The sequence below is a fragment of the Eleginops maclovinus genome, chromosome 8, assembly GCF_036324505.1.
Source record: "Eleginops maclovinus isolate JMC-PN-2008 ecotype Puerto Natales chromosome 8, JC_Emac_rtc_rv5, whole genome shotgun sequence".
NCBI lineage: Eukaryota > Metazoa > Chordata > Actinopteri > Perciformes > Eleginopidae > Eleginops > Eleginops maclovinus.
This window is the reverse complement of record NC_086356.1, coordinates 10,452,705-10,473,055: the sequence shown is the minus strand read 5'-3', so window position 1 is coordinate 10,473,055 and position 20,351 is coordinate 10,452,705. Positions and strand designations below refer to the sequence as shown.

At 42.9% G+C, this 20,351-nt stretch overlaps 2 protein-coding genes across 2 annotated transcripts; one reads left to right on the top strand and one right to left on the bottom strand.

The window, feature by feature from the left end:
• The first annotated feature begins 521 nt into the window (after positions 1 to 521).
• Positions 522 to 5,642, top strand: dnajc21 (DnaJ heat shock protein family (Hsp40) member C21). Its single transcript, XM_063889183.1, has 12 exons — positions 522 to 911; positions 1,157 to 1,250; positions 1,345 to 1,468; positions 1,622 to 1,753; positions 1,931 to 2,235; positions 2,328 to 2,494; positions 2,668 to 2,764; positions 3,090 to 3,257; positions 3,351 to 3,399; positions 3,484 to 3,674; positions 3,885 to 3,972; positions 4,192 to 5,642. Exons 1-12 carry the CDS (start codon positions 815 to 817, stop codon positions 4,351 to 4,353), a joined length of 1,674 nt encoding a protein of 557 aa, XP_063745253.1. The 5' UTR covers positions 522 to 814; the 3' UTR covers positions 4,354 to 5,642.
• LOC134868217 (alanine--glyoxylate aminotransferase 2, mitochondrial-like) lies at positions 5,171 to 10,406 on the bottom strand. The gene is made up of 14 exons (XM_063889184.1): positions 10,245 to 10,406; positions 9,469 to 9,557; positions 9,052 to 9,242; positions 8,819 to 8,942; positions 8,617 to 8,711; positions 8,435 to 8,528; positions 7,874 to 7,967; positions 7,553 to 7,653; positions 7,330 to 7,422; positions 7,122 to 7,254; positions 6,914 to 7,002; positions 6,322 to 6,471; positions 6,008 to 6,106; positions 5,171 to 5,820 (listed from the first exon to the last, which is right to left on the bottom strand). Exons 1-14 carry the CDS (start codon positions 10,339 to 10,341, stop codon positions 5,719 to 5,721), a joined length of 1,551 nt encoding a protein of 516 aa, XP_063745254.1. The 5' UTR covers positions 10,342 to 10,406; the 3' UTR covers positions 5,171 to 5,718.
• Positions 10,407 to 20,351: the final 9,945 nt, after the last annotated feature.

Genomic DNA, 20,351 nt, shown 5'->3' with positions numbered 1-20,351 from the left:
TCGAATACATCCCGAAAGACATATAGATATCCTCGTGTTATTGAGTAGTCTTTCACTTTCCGTGAAATGAAAGAAACAATCAAAAACAAAAGATGCCAAGAGAAATACTTTTGAATTTTTATTATAAAATGTAACATTTTTTATATCAAATTATTTCTTTATTTTTTTTTGTATTTTAGATTTCTTACCAGAAGGTACTACAAATGATGTATGGTTTTATAATAAGGGAGTCAAGTACAACATTATATGCAAAGCAGTAAGCTCTTGAAAAAGATTTTTTACAGAAATGTTTGACTAACTGGAATGAAGAAGTAATTGAGGGTATTTATAATTTGTTATAATGTAAGATGCATGTAATGTTTTAAGGCCACAGTCAGGGTTTCAAAAACAGAACAGTCTCCATGGGCTAGACCTGCATGGCCGGATAATATAATACGATGTTGATTCGGATTCAAACGCTTGAGGGCAGCAGCACCACTCAATCATAGTTTCTTATCTGCCGAAATTATGAAGTGAAGAAGAGCAACTCTCGCGAGATTTAACGTTACCATATGTTACAGATATATCCATTGATAATGCTTTCAACAAGCGGTCTTCAAGTATCGGTTTTATCAAAAATAATATATGTATTTTTTTCAATATGTTAGGCTCAACGTTACAATAGTGTCGTTATCAGTGGAGGAGTCAGGGTCGTTTAAACTCTTTTGCTAGCATGCTGCAGTTAGCATAGTTACATGCTAAAGTTAGCTTCGTTTGGCAACGTGAACATCTGATCACTTCTTCTAGTGGAGTTTGTCTTAACAGTTAGCTTACAATGAAGTGTCACTATGAAATGTTGAGCGTGAAACGAGACGCAGGAGACGATGATTTGAAGAAAGCATATCGTAAATTAGCATTAAAATGGCATCCAGGTAAGCACAACATCTCATGGACCCACTAAGTAGCATTATAGTCACTATCTGATGTAAAATCATCAATCACAGTGGAATATTATTGTTGACGTATTGGTAAGTTATCTCAAATGATTTGTGGTTTGCTAAGTATATATGCCATTCAAGAGTGACATGTTGCACTACATTATGATGGTGTAGTATATGGCTATTATTCTCTCAAACCTTCCGATAACAGTTTTTTGCTTCCATATGAACATTTCTAGATAAAAACTTGGACAATCCTGAGGAGGCGGCAGAGCATTTTAAGCTGATTCAGGCAGCTTATGATGTCCTAAGTGATCCCCAGGAAAGAGCTTGGTTTGTCATATCTTTTACAAAAACTTTTTTTATGTGCAAACTTTGGGTTAAAAAAGCCTTAGGTTTTATCCGTATGTTTTCTTTTGTGTTGCAGGTATGACAATCACAGAGAGGCTCTTCTGAAAGGAGGAATCAGTGGAGATTATGCAGATGACAGCATTGACCTCCTGCAGTATTTCACTGTCACCTGCTACTCTGGCTTCGGAGATGACGAGAAGGTTAGTGTTTGTGGTGATGTGTGCAGGGATCATGTTGTTCCCAAACTTACAAACGGTCACATCAAACCTTCAACCACGTCTTTTCTGCCATGGTTTTCAGACAAGGAAGTGCCAAATGAAACAAGATCAATCATCAATCTCTCTTTCCCTTAGGGTTTTTACACGGTCTACAAAAACCTCTTTGAGTCCATTGTTAAGGAGGAGATGGAGCACAGTAAGGTGGAAGAGGATGATGATGAGGAAGATTTTCCTCCTTTTGGAGACTCTGAGAGTGACTATGATACTGTAAGCAAAAAACACACACTTTGTCTTTGCCTCATTGTTGTTCCTCTGTTGGATAATGTATGTACAATTCAATTAAATCGTGAATTCGTTTTTCGTGTCTTTCTCTGAATAAAAACTAAATTTAGGGATTACTTTTATTCAGCTTGTATGTTTAATCTGTCTATTTTCATATTACAGGTCGTGCATGTGTTTTACGGCTACTGGCAGAGCTTCTGCACTCGTAAAAACTTTGCCTGGAAGGAGGAGTATGATACAAGGCAGGCATCCAACCGCTGGGAGAAAAGAGCTATGGAGAAAGATAACAAGAAGACAAGAGAGAAGTCTCGAAAAGAGCGCAACGAGCTTGTGCGGCAACTCGTGGCTTTTGTCCGCAAGCGTGACCGGCGTGTGCAAGCCCACAGAAAGCTGGTGGAGGAGCAGAACGCTGAGAAGATCAAGAAGGCGGAGGAGCTGAGGAGGAAGCAGAAACTTAGCAATGCCAAGTAAGTGGTGGATGCACAGTGACTTACATCTTACATTTATTTGTCTCTCTTTTTCCTCATACTCATTCTACTATGTTTTATACCCATACCAGACTGGCAGAAGGCTACAAGGAGCAGAGCTGGGCAGCCATGTCTGAACTTGAGAAGGAGCTGCAGCAGATGGAGGCTCAATATGGAAAGGAGTTTGGAGATGGATCAGAAAGTGAGGAAGAAGAGTTGGATATTGACCAAGGGGAGAAGAACAGTGATGAGGGAGAAGGTCAGTGAGACTGCATACTTTATACTTCTGCACTTACACGTTGTAACACATCTCAAATCAAATGCAACATCTTATACTCCATCAGGCAGAACTTTCAACTTGCCAGGTAGCACCTATTCCCTTTACTTTGTGTCTGGTGCCTTTTATATAAACATTTGTATATTCAATTACAGATGCAGAACAGCCTAATGGAGACGAGCTGACGATGGATGATTATTATGCCAGTCTGTACTGCCCAGCCTGTGACAAATCCTTCAAATCAGATAAAGCGTGAGTAAACTACCACTCACTCCACCTACCAGAGGTCCTCTGCACCTACACGCTACTTCCTCTTGTGATGCTTTTTGAATGTTTTTTAAACAGAAGAATGGGAAAAACTATAACGGTAAAATGAAATGACATTATCAGTCGTTGTCACTTCAAGGGTGTTTTTTAAATAATTCATTTCTGCGGGTTTAATTCCTTTAGTTGGCTTTGGAAAGGTGGTCATAATATGTATCCGTAAAGGGCATTTATTCTCTTTACTCGTGCTTAATCTGCTTTAGTATTACCTTTTTACGTTTTATCTATAGTTTGTTTACCTTCTTCTTTGCAGCATGAAAAACCATGAAAAATCCAAAAAGCACCGGGAGATGGTGGCAATACTACGGCAACAGCTGGAGGAAGAGGATGAGTCACTTGGTTTGAATGTGAACGGAAAGGAGGAAACTAAGCTAGAAGATGAGGAGGAGGAAGAGGAGGAGGAAGACAAGCCAAGACAAAGGTATGTAGCTACTTGCTCACTTTGTCTTTCAGGGTGGGAAGAGCTTGATGACTCATCAGAATTTTATAAAATGTCTTTCTTTCACCTACACAGGCTCTCCAAGAAGCAAAAGAGGAAAAAGAAACAGCAGAAAGTAGCACAGGTGAGCATCTTCTCTTGTATTGAAGGGGATTCGAACCTTTCCTAAATGCTTTCTTTATATTAATGATGTTCTCATGCAACGCAGAGTACTCCAGAGGAAGAGGAAGAGAAGCAAACACTGACAACCTGCGAGGAAGAAGCCCCTGAGAAGTCAGAGAACCCGACAGAGCCGGAGAAACAGGATGATACCACTTCCACAGAGCTGGAGAAACGGGATGATACCACTCCCACAGATCCGGAGAAACAGGAGGATCCGGCCCCCACAGAAGTGAAGAGGTCAGTACAGATCTGTTCTTAAGGAAACATGTCAATGTCTTTTTCTTAGGATTTGTTCAAAAATCTGTGGTGGTTAAAACTAGTGGTCGTTTTATGCTCAGAGGGAACAAGAAAACTAACTCTGTGTTTTGCCATACACTTGGTTTCTACTCGAATGTTTCTGTAGTCTTTCTAAAATTGTTGCTTATCTGTCATCTGAATGTTGCCTAGCTCTGGGAAGACCAAAGGGAAGAAGGTGGGAGGAAAGGAGAAACCGAAGAATGCAAAGTCTACCACAGAAGAAGAAAATTGTCCTGAGGTTTGTACAGTTAAACGCAGCATTTATGGCAGAGATTTTTATCCAATATGTTTGTTATCACTATGCCTTTACGTGCATCCACACATGTCAGTTTAACAGCATCTGTGTTTACTTTGCCCTCCCTTATGAGTAGCCAAAATCAAATGAATTATATGATTTACTGTAAGAAAATTATCCATACTTGTAATATTAAATCACATAACCCATTTTTACTTCCAGAAGGAAGTTATCCTCAACTGTGTGATCTGCAACACTGAGTTCCCCACAAGGAACAAGTTGTTTGATCATCTGAAGACCAGCGGTCACGCCATCGCGATCTCCTCAAACGCTCCTCAAAGATCAACAACCAAGAGTAAAAAAGACAAGAAGAAGAACAGATAACACTTCATGGACACATGAACCTGAAAAAGGTTGGCTGCGGTTGACTAGTCAAAAAATGATGTCCTATGTCTTTTCTTCACAACTTTTCCTTGCCCTCCATGGAAAACGTCATGAGTTAAAGGAAAGATGTGAAGGGGAATTTAGGAAAAGACTTCCATGGTGCTAAGAGAATTCAACTACACTTACACTTGGCTTTGTATTTAAACAAGAGCTTTAAAAGTTGCTGCTACAAAATTGTGGGAATGCATTCTCTCCTTTTTTTTCCTAAAGGATTGTACAGTGTATACAATGTTAAAGGAGATAAAAATTAAAGTATTTTCCAAGCATTCGGAGATTTCAACCAGCTCTTATCATGGCTGCCACTTAGATCTGGATCATTTCACTCAGTTAGGAACTTTCCTCAGCAAAGAAGACTTTTCGACTGCAGCCATTAACTCAGCGGCATACTGGGAACTAAAGTTGGACTTTCAACGGGCTGGTTTGCTGAATGAGAGCGGATATGTTTCTTATTAAAATACATAAAAAACTGTTCTGGGAGACAGTTATGTATGTATGAGCAACTGCGACTTACTAGTCTTTTAGGTTGGTGTGAAACGTGTACCTTTGTCAGTAATTTATAAACTTCTCTGTACAGACAATGACAAATGACATGTAATAATATTATGAGTTTTGGCAATTCTCTTGGTTTTTCATAAAATGCTGTGTAGTGGTATTACAACATCATGAAAATAAAATACTGCACATTGCTATGCATACAACAACTGAAATGTTTTGCATTAAAGCATTTAGTAACCATGTCATGGATGTACCAAACATGCACTTTTTCATATGCCTCTTTTATTAGTGAGAGATAAAACATTGCAAAAAAAGGTGGAATTTAAAGGAAGATCTATTAGCAGATATGGGGTACAGTATTCACAACTATCTTAAGATACATGATGAGAGGGTCAATAGATCCTGCCAGACCCTACACACTGTCCCTTTACGTCGATAAGTAAAAGCACAAGTAGTTTCTACATCAAACATGAAATAATCGATACATTCCGATTGCCTGCAAACATATAAAGTTGATTAAATAGATCTAGACAGAGATAAATTAAGAACAACAGAGTTATATAATGATGCCCTCCAGTAAAGTTGTTTGCTCATTGTTTGGAACAATTATGTCCTCGCTGTAAAATAAAAACCTTTAGATGAGACACCAGCCAGGGCGTCTTCATGTCTATAATAAGCATATCCTAGTTGACTGTTAAAATTCCCAGGACACAACAGCAGATTATTAACATTTACATTTTTTTTTATTTCAAGACTTAGAAAAATTCAGTCTAATGCTGAGTGCAAGCGGTTTCCAGGTTTGATTCTAGTTCATTTTTTGTCCATGTATCTTTGGATGGCCTTGTTAAAAACAGCCAGGAAGAAATCTACATCCTCCTTTGTGATGCACATGGGGGGTTGGATACGGAAAGCCTAACGTGGTAATAAAACAGAAGAAAATAAGGAGTTTAGCGGAAAACATGCATAACCATTCAGGTGCTTCATTCTGTGTCACTGCAGGCACATACTGTATAAGGTAATGATGAATAATCATAGGCTGGTAAAATGGCCGAGTGGTTATCAAGTGAGGGACAGTTTACTTTGAGGTGAGTGCTGTTACCTGTCCGTAGACTCCTCCTTTTCCTATCAGGACTCCCATGTCCTTGATGTCCTCAAATATCTCATTCATTGCCCCTGGAGGCAGTGGGTCTCTGCTGGCCTGTGGACGACAGAAAAGAGCTAAAAAGAAAGGATGTGGCTTCATCTGCTAAACAATATAAAGTCGTCTTCCTCTTGGTCTATCACTGATTTGAAACTGTAATTTAAAGTAGACTACCAAATGGCATTTCTTTAAATACTTAGTGGATGCAACAGGTTCACTAAAATGAGTATAGAAAACAGGAAGAGAGGTGTCATTCAATTATGTTACAATACCTTATTTGTCACCATTTCCACCCCAATCTGCAGGCCTTTTCCACGGACATCACCGATTATCTCATACGTGTCTCTTAGTTTTGCCAGTTCTGTCATCAGATAGGTGCCCACATTATGACTGTTCTGCTGTGTGCCATCTTCTTTGATAGTCTGTAGAGTAAACATCTTATAATTATAATGTCTGACTTCATTTATTAATCTCTTTTTAATGTCACTGACACTTATTTTCAAGTTCAGGCCTGGTCACGACAGGAAATGGTATTGAAGTGACATTACCCGTCTGCCAGGCTAGTATAGTCACAAGAGCACTCTGATGTTTTTCTATTTTCTCAATAGCTACTGTTCTGTTACTGTTCAACATTGAAACAGTTATTATATATAAGATGAAAAGCTCTCAGGTAAGCTAACACGTTTTCTAACTGAATATTAACAAGCTTGTAAGCTCAAAATATGTGTTTGTCCCATCTTTCTCCTATCTTATCAAATCATTGCGTTGTTGTAGCAGTACATGGGCTACTCGCTACATCGCTATATTTTAACGATAGATTCCTCCACTTTTGACTCTTCCCCCTCAGGTCTGATTAATTATTACATCAAGCACTGATGAAGCGACGGCACAAGCCAATGGACCTCCTCCAAAGGTGTTGAAGTGGAAGGCCTGCGCAAAGGAAGCAGCAATTTCTGGAAAACACATGAAAAAAAACAAGGTTACACCTCCCCTGATTGCTGCTTAACACAAGGGTTTTATGTTTCACAGTTTAAATCTAACATGCTGTTTACTTCTTGCAGTATAATCTCACCTTGTGTTGTAACAACAGCTCCCATTGGGAATCCATTACCGATGCCTTTCGCCATTGTAACCATATCAGGGAGGACATCATGACCTTGGAAACCCCAGAAGTGGCTTCCTGTTCGCCCAAATCCCGTCTGGACCTGTTGGTGAAAAACAGATTAGTTTGACAATTTCTTTAATGAACATATTATTTAACATATCTTTGTGTATCGAACCTCATCAGCAATGCAGACCCCTCCTCTCTCCCTCACAAGTTGGTAAGCCTCCTTTAAGTAATTTTTAGGGTACTGCACAGCTCCTCCCATTCCCTGTGATAAACAAAACACATTCACATATGTCACTTGTTACCTTCTTAACACAAACAGTAATACCACATGAATAAAAGACAAGAAATGTTATGACTTTTTCAGGTCAATACTACAAAACAGAATAGAGTACCTGAATGGGCTCTCCAAAGAAACCAGCAATTCGACTTGGTACACTAGTAGCAAATGTCTCTTTGAGCTGCCCGATGTATTGGTCATTTGCCATGCAATGACCTGTGGGAACAGAGATTTTTTTTTGTGACAAAGCATGTAAAAATGCAGTAATCCCAAAGCATTTCTTATCATTTTGTTGTATTGAAGAAGGAGCTTAATGCTTAGTCACACAGACAATGGTGTAGAGTTAGGCCATTCATGAGAGCTCCAGAGATAACCAGAGTAGTTTGAATCATCGCTGCATGTGTTTAACCTGAAGAACCTTTGCATGTTTTTGTACCTTGGGCACAGCCACACTGTCTGGTGGTCTGCACAGGAGAGTCCCTGCAGTGGCTTCCTCCCCACAGACCTCTGAACACATCAGGACACATTGTCTGTTTGTTTGGGCAGAAACCAGAAAAGCAACACTCACTCATTAACGTAGCACTAAGACATCGTCATCAAACTTGAGAGTGTTGCCATAAAATAGTAAGTGGAAAAGACAAAAAGCAGGTTCAATGCAAATAATAGAGGAATTGAATTTGCTTGATTCTTGCACACATACAGCTTATCTTGTTGGTTTTTATGGCTAGCTTGTTAATAACTAATAAAAAAACCTATGCAGCCTTGAATTAACACTAAACAAGACCATGCCACTGGCTGCATAGATTTTTTTATTAGTTGTACCCCACTTGACTGTGAGTGATGTTTGTTGTGGCTTTGCCGTCTATCTCCTTTATGCCTACATGATCAAATCTACAAGTGTTCAGTTAACATACAAACAACGCTTTACAACATATCTTTAACCGTAAGTGAGTATACTTGACATACTGCAAGTGACAATATATCAATGTATACATACGTTTGTGCAACCTGAACTAGTAGCGATGGGGTATTTGTAGGGTGAGTTGGAGGTAAGACCCATGGTCTGTTGGGTGCCACCATGGTATGATCCTCTGAGGATAAATTAAAAAAAAGTCAAACTTCTAAAAGAATTATCAAGATATCAACCTTGAAAATATTGACTATAACGGAGACTTGTACCGGAAAGTGATGATGTCAAAGTTGCTTGTGTAAAGTCGAGCCATCAACATGGCCAGGTCATTGGCTTCTGAGCCGCTGTTGGTCAGATATACAACCTGGACAGTGGGACAGAGTTGTTTTTTTTTAAACCAGCCTACATATTAATCCAGACTCCTGCACTCTTTTTACGCTGATTTGGTAAGAATAAAATCCCCCATGGTACCTTGAGAGGATCTGGTAAGTGGGAGGCTAGTTTCTCACAATACTCATGGAGAGTAGGGTTGACATAGATGTTTGTAGTATGCCACACTCTCTTCAACTGCCTCTGTAGGGCTGCAGCCACTTTCCTGTACCCAGAGATGTCCAAGTTGATGTTACCATGAACAGTGATTTTTGACTGAAATCTGTACATTAAACTTCAACATGTTACATATCCACTATAGAGAAGGATCTTACGGGTGGCAGTGGCCCACACTGACAGTCGCCACGCCAGCAAATAGATCCAGATATCGCCTCCCATCCACATCCCAAAGCCACTGCATGTATCCCTGATGGAAGAACACTGGTTTCTTATAGTAGGTGACCTTCATGATCATGGGGTTGCAGTTTTGCCTACGGATCTCCATCATCCGCTCTTTGGACATGCCCTGGATAAAAATGAATCACAAGAAAAGAGTTAAAGTATAACAAGAAAGTGACACTTTTTTTTTGTTGTAGAATACTTTGGGCAGACCTTCTCCATAAATGATGGGTTGTGTATGTTTTAAGTTTAAGGAAAATATTAGATGAATTGAAATAACATTTGAACTAAAGCAATTTCAGAAAGCAGGGCCGAACAGTGCAGACACAGTCTTGATGCCACAACACTCTTACCTTGTATTCCTCTGGTTTGAAGTCACATGAGGGCATCTCTGGGAGGTCTGCCGGACGATGTTTGTGGGCTGGTTTCTGACATACTGCGCCTGTGAAAATGATTTGATTCAAAATCAGAATGAGGTACAGTAGATGTCATAATTTGGTCAAGGCCTTACCATGACATTGTTGTGATATTGGGGAATGTTTATCTGACTGTCGTTTAGTTTTCTTTGAGGTCTTAACTCAGTTATCAATTCAGAGACCTGCTTTCAGGCTACGTACTGTATTATCTACAGATAACAAACACATTCTGAATTATCTAGTCAATTTGTTATTCATTTAAATAAAAATCTGGTTGATGGTTTAACCACATTGAGTTTAAATTGTGCAACACAGGAATAACTATGCTTCCCATTTTCCATTCTGATATTAAATAACTCTTGAGTGAAGTACAGTATGCACATTTTTTAGGACATGTTTTTCATTGCTTTTTACATTTTTTATTTCACAATATAAAGTCTTGCTTTTGGGCCTATCCCACAGCCAATGTTTATCCATGATTCCTGAGTTTTACAAAGACAAAGACAGGTTATCTTGTCTCACAATTACATTAGCTAAATCATTCTTAAATTAACAAACTGTTATAATTTACCCCAAAAATGTGTTGTCATCTGATCTGATACGTTAAGTGGCTGCATAGAATCCCTCCTAAACTGTGATGTAATCATTAGTGACAAACCAGGATCAATCATGTTTTATTCATCCTCTCGATCCTCATCCCTATGGTAACTCACCACTTCCCAGGTGTAGTTGGGCTGAACCACGTGAACAGCATGACTGTCCTGATAAAACTGCACAACGGCCACCCAGACGATGTACGACTTTAAACATGTTGAGCAGGTTCAGAGAGAACACAGCAGTCCTTCTCCTCTCAGTGTGTGACGCTCAGCAGCAGTCTCTTCCTTTTTCTTGAAGGTTGCAAGGATGGGTGGATAGTGCTCAGCCAATGGTAACCCGGTCCTACCCTGCTACAATAACTAATCTGCAATGCCACAATGAAATGTATAACCAGCAGCACAATGTCCCAGTATTTCCAACACATGTTAACCGATACGGTTTATGGAAAGATGTGTTGGATGGGGCCAGTTATTTCCTGTTCGAAGCCAGAGAAAACATGAACCACACTCTGAGCTGAGCAGGGGTGAGCCTGTTTTCCCTCCTACAGTAGACCCTTTACAAAGCAGATATTTTGACTTACCAAAGCAGGAAAAGCACAGTTGAAATAATAACATTAATGACAATGTACATAAGCCTGTTTCAGAGCCCTGGGACTGTGCATGCTGACATGGTTTGCTTGGAAATTGAAAAGAGACATGGTAAACGGGATTGTATTAACCTGTGCTACCTCAGCTGCTTTGATTAACACCTAGCATCACCTGTGAAGTAAGCCTAGCCATGAAGAAGGCCTCTCTGAGCAACCTCCATTTTGTCTCCAAAAAACCCCGTTAACTTCTTTTGCCAAGAAGGTGTTTTGGTTTCGGCTTGTGTATGGTGTAGTATGGTCCAAGGAGAACAGATTACATTTCGATGTGGATATGAATTAAGGGGGGAAATGCAGGACCAGTTTTTCACTGTCATTACCAGACAAGATAGGAGTCAGAGGTCTCTAAAGACTAAAAAGACCCCATACTTTTGCCAGGAAACAAGTTCTTAGATGCCCTGACTCAAGCTTTGGTTTTCAACATTAGAGCCTAGGTTAGGTACTTTAGTTGTATGCTCTTTAAGTTTAAGATTGCATCCTGACCCACCACCATATGTTTTGGGACTTGCTCATCTCTTCCATTTGGGCACTGCAAAAAGCCCTGCCTTTGACCCAGAACCCAAAGACATAGATTATTTCAGTAGATTACAGGAATAAAAAATGAATTAAAACCGCAGCCCGGGGGTCACGTGACGATGGTTGGCTGAAGGCTGTGTTTTCGCAGAGCTCCCGTGCCCATGTAACATTTATTGCAAATTATTTAGCCATTGTGCTGTTTTCTTGCCCAAATTTCGCAGCCCCGGTGTAACTCACGACAATGAAGTCAAGCGGACAATCACAGAAAGAAAAACCATCGAAGCAGAGACAGACTCAGCCGAAAATCTCTGACCATGCTTCGATACTAGCTGTGGCGCCGCCATTAGCTAATGCTAGCACCATGACTGATGCGAGTGCATTGGACATTTCTGCTATTATAAGAGAAGTCTCCAAGAATATTGGTGAGGTTATGGAACAGAAACTATCCAAGTTCTCTGACACCCTAGACAAAATTACGAGCCGCCTAGATGATCAGTCCAAACGTATCGGCGAGGCAGAACAGCGGGTCTCCAATGTGGAGGACCAATTGGCCACCATGGAACAACGGCTCAAGGAGATGGAGAAGTGTAGTGCGGGTATGGCTCAAAGACTGGACGAGGGGGAAAACCGGAGCCGACGGGACAACATAAGAATCCTCAATTTTAAGGAGAATGCCGAAGGCAACAACTCTATTCAGTTCTTTGAGTCCTGGCTACCAACAGCCCTTGGGCTTTCCACTGCGAAGGGTCGCATTAAAATCGACCGAGCCCACCGGAGCTTCGGACCAAAGGGTAATCGTCCTCCTCCAGTGATTATCAAGCTTCACAACTCGCGGGACAAGATGAAAATTCTGTCGGCGGCGAAGAAGGTGCAGAATCTGGAATATGCGGGTTCCCCTATCTACATCGCTCAAGATCTGTCCCTGGCTGTTCGAGAGAAACGTCGCTCCTTCAATGATGTCTGCCAAAAACTTCTGGATAAGAAGATAAGGTTCGTGATGCGGTATCCTGCCAGGCTCGTCGTCAACTACAGAGGGTCCGAGCATACATTTGAAAATGCATATGAGGCACAAACGTTTGTGGACGGTTCTTTGGAGTAACATGTTACCGGTGAGCCTGGCATGCACTGGGGCTTGCTATATCCTTGTACATGTAGGTAGGCATTATTAGTTTTGGACACGTTGCAACTATCTTTTACTGCCTTTTTCATTTTATTTTCAACTAACTAGCCAATGATAATGTATTTAGAAAACGGGCAGGGTAGCCTTTGTATGGGCGCGGGGGCTGCATGGAGAGTTTTTGTTTAGTCCTTTTTCCCTCTCCGTAGTGATGACCTCTTTCGGTGTCGCGGACTGCTGTGCTACCCTTTGGGTGTTTTATTTTTACTTTCTTAAAAGTTTATTTTTGTTAATAACTCTTTCCATTTGTCTGTTTCTGACCCCAATTGGGGTATTGTTACATGGGCCGCTGTTCAAGTACGGCCGTTTTTTGTTTGACAGCACCACCTCTTGTCGCTTGCTTAACGTTAATGTTGATCATATCTCTGCAGACGGTCATCCCGCCACTGATGCGTCGTGTGTGATCTTAGCGACATGTATTCAATCTTTACTGCTATGCGTTTTAATAAGTAGGCTATCAGTCACGGTTACAGACGTAGTGTGCATATTGCATAAACTAGCCCAATATCAATGAGTGTAACTAAGATTATCACGTGGAATGTTAAGGGGCTTAACAATGTAATTAAAAGACGCAAGGTTCTCTCCTCGCTCAAAAAGGATGCAGCTCATATAGCATTTTTACAAGAGACTCACCTTTCTGATCTTGAACACTTAAAATTAAGAAGGGATTGGGTTGGCCAAGTTTTCTACTCCTCCTTTAACTCTAAGAGTCGTGGAGTAGCTATATTGCTCCATAAAAAGTTACCCTTTACTTTAGAGAAATGCACAAAAGATTCTGAGGGGAGATGTGTTTTGATTACAGGTTTTTTGTATGGGGAGCGTCTTACATTGGGGTGTGTATACTCTCCCAATACATTTGAAATGTCTTTCTACTCCAAATTGCTGGCGGATCTGTCTTCTGATATCTCACATCTTACAATATTAGGGGGAGATTTAAATACCTGCTTAGACCCTGTGTTGGATCACAACCCCTCCAAGACCTCCCGCCTTTCAAAGATGGCAGAGGCTACTAAAGAGCTTTGTTGTGATCTGAATTTATTTGACACCTGGAGGACACTTAATCCTAAAGCTAGAGATTACACTTTTTTCTCCCGCCCACACGGCTCATTTTCCAGAATTGACTATTTTTTTACATCAAGGCAGGCTCTGGATAGGGTTAAACTATGCTCCATCAAGGCAACTGCTCTCTCAGATCACTCACCTGTTTATCTTGAATTTTCTCCTCCTTACTATGATCCAGCATCACGACACTGGCGCCTAAATCCAGCTCTGCTTAGTAATACCAGTTTTCTTAAATACTTAGAGGAGCAGTTAAAACTCTTTTTCTCCATCAACGAAACTCCTGACGTGTCAGCATCTACAGTATGGGAGACTGCTAAGGCATACTTGAGAGGTGCGATCATATCATATACGTCTGCTAAAAAGAAGGAATCACTCAAGCAACAAATAGAGCTAGAACAGCACATATCTGATCTGGAACGGGATTTTAAACTGTCCTCTTCTAATTCAGTGTTACTAAAGTTAGATGCAGCTCGCTCGGCCCTTGACCGTCTCCTCACTCAGAAAGCGGGAGCGGCTATCTTCTATGCCAAGCATCGTCTGTTTGAGTCCGCCAACAAACCAGGCAGACTATTAGCTCGTCTAGCAAGGGGTAGGACTGACTCCAATTTAATTTCTTCATTAAAGGACAGTAGAGGAGTGCAACACTTTCAAACCAAGCGGATGACTGAAATTATGAAAGACTTCTATCAAAACTTATACTCTTCAGACCTCTCTGATAATACAGAGGATAGGAATAGGTTCCTCGAGCATATTAATTTGCCATCTCTCTCTGATGAGAGCAGGAACACTCTATGTCTTCCCATTACAGAAGAAGAAGTATCTGAGTCAATCATGTCATTGCAAGGGGGTAAGGCCGGTGGTCCTGACGGGTTCTGCCCTCTGTTCTTTAAAAAGATGGCTGCTTTAATTGTTGGTCCGCTTACCAGAATGTATGTGGATTCTTTTGATAAAGGTTCATTGCCACAGACGCTTAATTTGGCCAATATAGCACTCATCTTAAAGACCAATAAACCTTCGGATTGCTGCTCATCTTACAGACCAATAAGTCTGATTGGGGTTGATTGTAAGATACTGTCAAAGCTGCTAGCCAGGAGACTGGAGGCTTTGTTGCCCACATTAATCAACCCCGATCAGACAGGGTTTATCTTGAACAGGTCCTCTCAAACAAATGTTCGGCGCCTTCTTAATGTATTGCAGTATGCCCACTCAACGGGAGACAGAATGCTTTGCGTCTCTCTCGATGCGGCCAAAGCTTTTGATAGAGTTGAATTTGATTTTCTTTTCAATGTACTTGAGAAATTTGGGTTAGGGGTTACATTTATTAAGTGGGTGAAGGTGCTATATTGTTCCCCTATGGCTAGGGTATTAGTCAATGGCTGTGCATCGGAGGTTTTCCATCTGGGAAGGGGCACAAGACAAGGGTGCCCACTGTCCCCTCTGCTGTTCGCATTGGCCCTCGAACCCTTAGCTGAAGCCATACGTTGCCATAGTGGGATTTCTGGAGTCAATCTTGGAGGCGTTGTACATAAGCTGGCGCTATATGCTGACGACATAATTCTTTTTCTAAAACAACCTGAGGTCTCTATTCCGGCTCTTATATCAACTATAGACACCTTCGGCAGCTTCTCGGGCTATAAAATCAACTATGATAAATCTGAGGCTTTACCGTTAGGTAACTTCGGGACCAGGAATGCGTTGGTAAACTTCCCCTTTAAATGGTCGGAATCTAGTTTCACCTATCTAGGCGTGAAGATTGCAGCTGATTTGAATAGCCTCTACAAGCTAAATTTTGCTTCAATTGTCACTACAATAAAGACAGACTTAAATAGATGGTTCGATCTCCCATTATCTTGGATGGGTAGAATAAACCTGATTAAAATGAATATCCTCCCAAGGTTGCTCTACCCTATGCGGATGCTCCCTCTAACGATAAGGAAATCTGTCTTTAACGACATTGAAAGATCTGTCTCCAAGTTTATATGGCACGGTAAGAGGCCACGCCTCAGAATGAAAACGTTACAGCTGCCCAAAGAAAGGGGGGGTCTCGCCCTCCCCAACTTCCAGTTCTACAATTGGGCCTGTCACGCACAAATTGTGTCAGGTTGGCTGAGACACTTCTTAGACCCTGGTGGAGAAACCCACATAGATGCTTGGCACTGTCCCTCTATATCTCTACTCAGCCTAGTCACGTGTGATGCTTCCCGGCTTCCATCTGAGGTGAAAAATAGCCTAATGATGGTGAGTACAATTAGAACATGGAGAGACATTGTGAAAATGGTTGGTAGAAAGGGATACTCCACAATCTTGCACCCCATAACCCAAAACAGTGCCTTCCCTCCAGGGTTGGGCACGACCATTTTCCAGAGCTGGTATGATAATGAATGGCGGCTGAGAGGACGCTGGCGTGAATGTCGCCGCTTCTCAGTTCTCCAAAGTTCTCCAACTCGCTAAAATTATCAGACTCCAAACTTGGATTCCTACCTCTGAATCGCGGGTCTACAGGTTGCTGCTACAGGGATTTGCAAATCGCTGTTGTTTACGAGTTGATCTGCTTACTAGTAGGCATCAATCTCGCGTCGCTACATTCTCGTCAGCCTGTGTAATCTGCGTATACTTTTCATTCATTTCAAGACGATCTGTGGACTACCACCAACGAGAGTGTTCGTGTTACGGATACCCTGCTTGACACAGATCAACAGTGCTGCAACTGACCTGGTTCACCCGGACTGCCTCCTCCATAATAGTCTTGCTGAAGTTTTCCTGTTCGTAGTTAGCCGCCGCCATGACTCTCTACTCTGCGGCTGAACTTCTAAAACTCAGCACTCTCTCTTCTCCGAACTGTCTTGAGGTCATCAGATCTCTCTGCCTACTTCGTCGCCCCCGCTACGTGCATAGGGCTGCCAGGCACAAGTTTGTTTACATGGATAATACTCTTGCTGTCCCCTCAGTTAGGTGCACCGCTTCTCTGCTGCAACGTCATCATAACAAACCACGCCCACTTGCTGTCAACCGGTGTCCTCTGCTCCCCATCAATTGCACTGTGACCCCTGCTGCTGCCTCCATGAATAGGGCTGCCACATTTATGTTATTAAACACTCGCTCACTAAATAACAAAGCCCCACTAATTTATGAAGTTATTCTGGATAAAAAGCTGGACTTCCTATGTCTGACAGAGACATGGCAGAGCCAGCAGGACTTCGTAACTCTTAACCAAGCCACTCCCCCAGACTATGTGTATCTTCATAAGGCCCGTAGCCTTGGCCGTGGTGGTGGGCTAGCTGTTATTCATCGATCTAATATACTGGTCAAAGAATTTCCAGTCAGCTCCACTTCCTTCGAAAGTCTCCATTTTGCATTGGCAGGCGCTACACAGCTCCAAGTGCTGCTTATCTACCGGCCGCCTAAAGCCTCCACCCACTTCTTGTCAGAGCTCTCCGGGTTGCTTGCCACCATCTGCCCCATGTACCCATCTACTATTTTAATGGGTGACTTTAACATTCATGTGGACTCGGCTAACTGCCCCTTTGCCTCTGACTTTTTGTCACTATTGGACTGTTTTAGTATTGCGCAACATGTGCATGTTCCAACACACACCAAGGGGCACACCCTTGACCTTGTGTGCTCCACTGGAATCACCCCCTGTCATCTCCAGTGTGATGACCTGGCTATTTCGGACCATCTCGCCATCTCATTCTCTGTTTCTGTGCCCCTTCCCAGTCAGCCCAGTAAACGAACCATCACATTTCGGAAAACCAAACAGGTCTGCACATCCCTGTTGTCTTCCACCCTTGTGACCCACCTGGCCACTCCCCCTCTTAACACCACCGTGGATGGTCTGGTGGAACACTACAATACTGCTCTCTCCCTCAGTCTGGACTCAGTTGCCCCTCCCATAACCCGGTTGGTCTCATTTGCACGCCCCGCTCCCTGGTTTACTCCTGAGCTCCGCCTCATGAAAGCAGCCGGCCGCCAGCTTGAGAGGCGCTACAGGACATCTGGCCTCACCGTACACCATGAGGCCTACAAAGACCACATCAGGGACTACAAGGAGGCTCTCTTGAAGGCGAAGACACTCTACTACTCCATACTTATTAATAACCAACAAAACCACCCTAAAAAGCTTTTCATAACAATCAACCGACTACTGCGCCCTCCTGATTCCCCCCAACCCTCTGATGCAGCTGATCTGTGTTCCAGGTTCCTGGACTTCTTTCAGAAAAAAGTGGAAACTATTCATAATCACCTTCTGCAATATTCTACGCCACCCCCCCCTTCTCCCCACCATCCTGGTGCCGACACCCCTACTGCCTGCCCACTGCAGTGTTGCCTCTCCTCCTTCACCATGTTGGACACTGACCAGGTGCAAGACTTGGTGTCCAAAGCGAAGACCTCCTCCAGCCAGCTGGACCCCATGCCTACCACCCTGGTGAAGACCTGCCTCCCTGTCATCTCTGCCTCTATTGCCGCCATCATAAACTGCTCACTGGACTCTGGTGTGGTGCCCTCAGGCTTCAAAACAGCTGCAGTCATTCCCACCTTGAAAAAGCCCGGTCTGGACCCTGACGACCCTAACAACTATCGTCCAATCTCCAACCTTCCTTTCCTAAGTAAAATTCTGGAAAGAGCAGTGGCTTCCCAGCTTCAACATCACATGTCACACCATGAGCTCTTTGAACCCCTCCAATCTGGCTTCAGAACTCAACACAGCACCGAGACCGCCCTCATTAAAATCACTAACGACCTGCTCACTGCCGCCGACAATGGCCTCATCTCCATCCTCATCCTCCTCGACCTCTCTGCAGCCTTTGACACAGTGTCCCACTCCATCCTCCTCTCCCGTCTCACTGAGCTCATCGGCCTCAGGGGCTCAGCTCTCTCCTGGTTTCAGTCCTACCTTTCCAACCGCAAACAATATGTCACCCTGAAAGATGCCAACTCCATCCTGGCCCCAGTCAATCATGGCGTACCCCAGGGATCTGTGCTCGGCCCTCTCCTCTTCACCATCTACATGCTCCCCCTCGGCCAAATTATTCGTCACCACGGCCTCAGTTTCCACTGCTACGCCGACGACACTCAACTGTACATCAGCACCAAACCCTCCACTCTGCTCCCACCTGGCCCACTCATCAACTGTCTGCAAGAACTAAAAACCTGGATGACCTCTAACCTCCTCAAACTCAACAGCAATCAAACTGAGCTCATGGTTGTGGCGCCCAAGCCACTGCTCAGGAAGGTTGGGGATCTTCTCCTGGAAGTAGATGGCTGCTACATCACCCCATCACCCGTTGTCCGCAACCTGGGTGTCATTCTCGACCCCACTCTATCATTCCAGTCCCACATTATCAACATCACTAAATCTGCATTCTACCACCTGAAAAACATCTCAAGACTCCGACCCTCACTTTCAGCCTCAGTAACCGAAACCCTCATTCACTGCTTCATCTCCACCCGCCTGGATTATTGCAATGCCATCCTCACAGGTCTCCCCTCAAAAACCCTGGACAGACTGCAATATGTACAGAACTCTGCTGCTAGGGTCTTAACTGGCATTAAGCCCTGGCAGCACATCACCCCCACCCTCATGCAGCTCCACTGGTTACCTGTCAAATTCCGCATCAAATTCAAAATCCTATTACTCACCTACAAGTCCCTCCACGCCCTTGCCCCCCGTTACCTCTCCGACCTCCTACACCCCTACACCCCCCTGCGGTCCCTCAGGTCCTCTGTCAAGGACCAGCTGGCAGTACCCCGCACCCGACTTAAGACTTTTGGGGACAGGGCCTTTTGTGTGTCTGCCCCTACCATGTGGAACCAACTCCCCCCACACATCCGCTGTGCCCCCTCAGTTGATTCATTTAAAAAGCACCTCAAGGCACACCTTTTCTCTGAGGCCTATGGACTTTAACCCCCTCACAACCCCACCTGGCGCCCTGCGCACTTGCACCCTCACTCACTCTCACACACGCACTCACACACACACACACACACACACACACACACTCTTTGTAAAGCGACCTTGAGAGTCCTGAAAGGCGCTATATAAAATTAATTTATTATTATTATTATTATTATAAAGGGGTTAAAACTATTGGTGACCTGTTTGTGTCCAATACGTTGCTATCATTCGAACAACTTAGGGCAAAATTTGATATCCCATCCAATCAATTCTTTGGCTTCCTGCAGGTCAGGCATTTTATTAACAATCTGAGTTTCCCAATAGATAAACCAATAGCTACTCTTATAGAATCTTTTTTATTACATTACCAGGGCATTAAGAATTTCATTTCTCACTTTTATGGAAAGCTACAATCAGTCAACACAGTTAATATTGACAAGATCATAAATGTATGGGAGAGAGATCTGGGACTTGAGCTTGAGGAGGAGAAATGGTCTGATGCCTTGGAGTCAATAGGGAAAACTTTTCTTTGCAATAGACTCACTGAAAGTCAGTATAGAATCCTTCACAGGCTTCAGCGCACACCCCAGTTCCTCAATGTTATTGACCCAAAGATCTCTCCTCTATGTACCAAGTGTAAAACAGGCATAGGCTCATACTTTCACTGTGTCTGGGAGTGCCCCCTCTTATCTAAATTCTGGGAAAGGGTAGCAAGGGAACTTGGCAAGATCTTTAACAAAGATGTAAATAAGGAGCCTGGTCTCTTTTTGTTGAATATTGTGAATGATGACTTGTCTATGCCATACATGCAGGAAAAACTTTTGTTCAAGCTTCTACTTTTGGCAAGGAGGTGTATTTTATTTCAGTGGATCAAGCCTAGGCCTCCTACTGTACACCAGTGGCGCGGGGAGATTTTCAAAGTCTTACCA

Bases quoted from the DNA above. Each gene is read 5' to 3' on its own strand.
- dnajc21 (XM_063889183.1), top strand. From the start codon at position 815: ATGAAGTGTCACTATGAAATGTTGAGCGTGAAACGAGACGCAGGAGAC. The intron at 1,251-1,344 runs GTTTGTCATATC...TTTGTGTTGCAG, and splicing joins GATCCCCAGGAAAGAGCTTG to GTATGACAATCACAGAGAGG. The intron at 1,469-1,621 runs GTTAGTGTTTGT...TCTTTCCCTTAG, and splicing joins GCTTCGGAGATGACGAGAAG to GGTTTTTACACGGTCTACAA.
- LOC134868217 (XM_063889184.1), bottom strand. From the start codon at position 10,341: ATGTTTAAAGTCGTACATCGTCTGGGTGGCCGTTGTGCAGTTTTATCA. The intron at 9,243-9,468 runs GTAAGAGTGTTG...ATTTTTATCCAG, and splicing joins TCAAACCAGAGGAATACAAG to GGCATGTCCAAAGAGCGGAT. The intron at 8,529-8,616 runs GTACAAGTCTCC...ATTTATCCTCAG, and splicing joins TTTGACATCATCACTTTCCG to AGGATCATACCATGGTGGCA.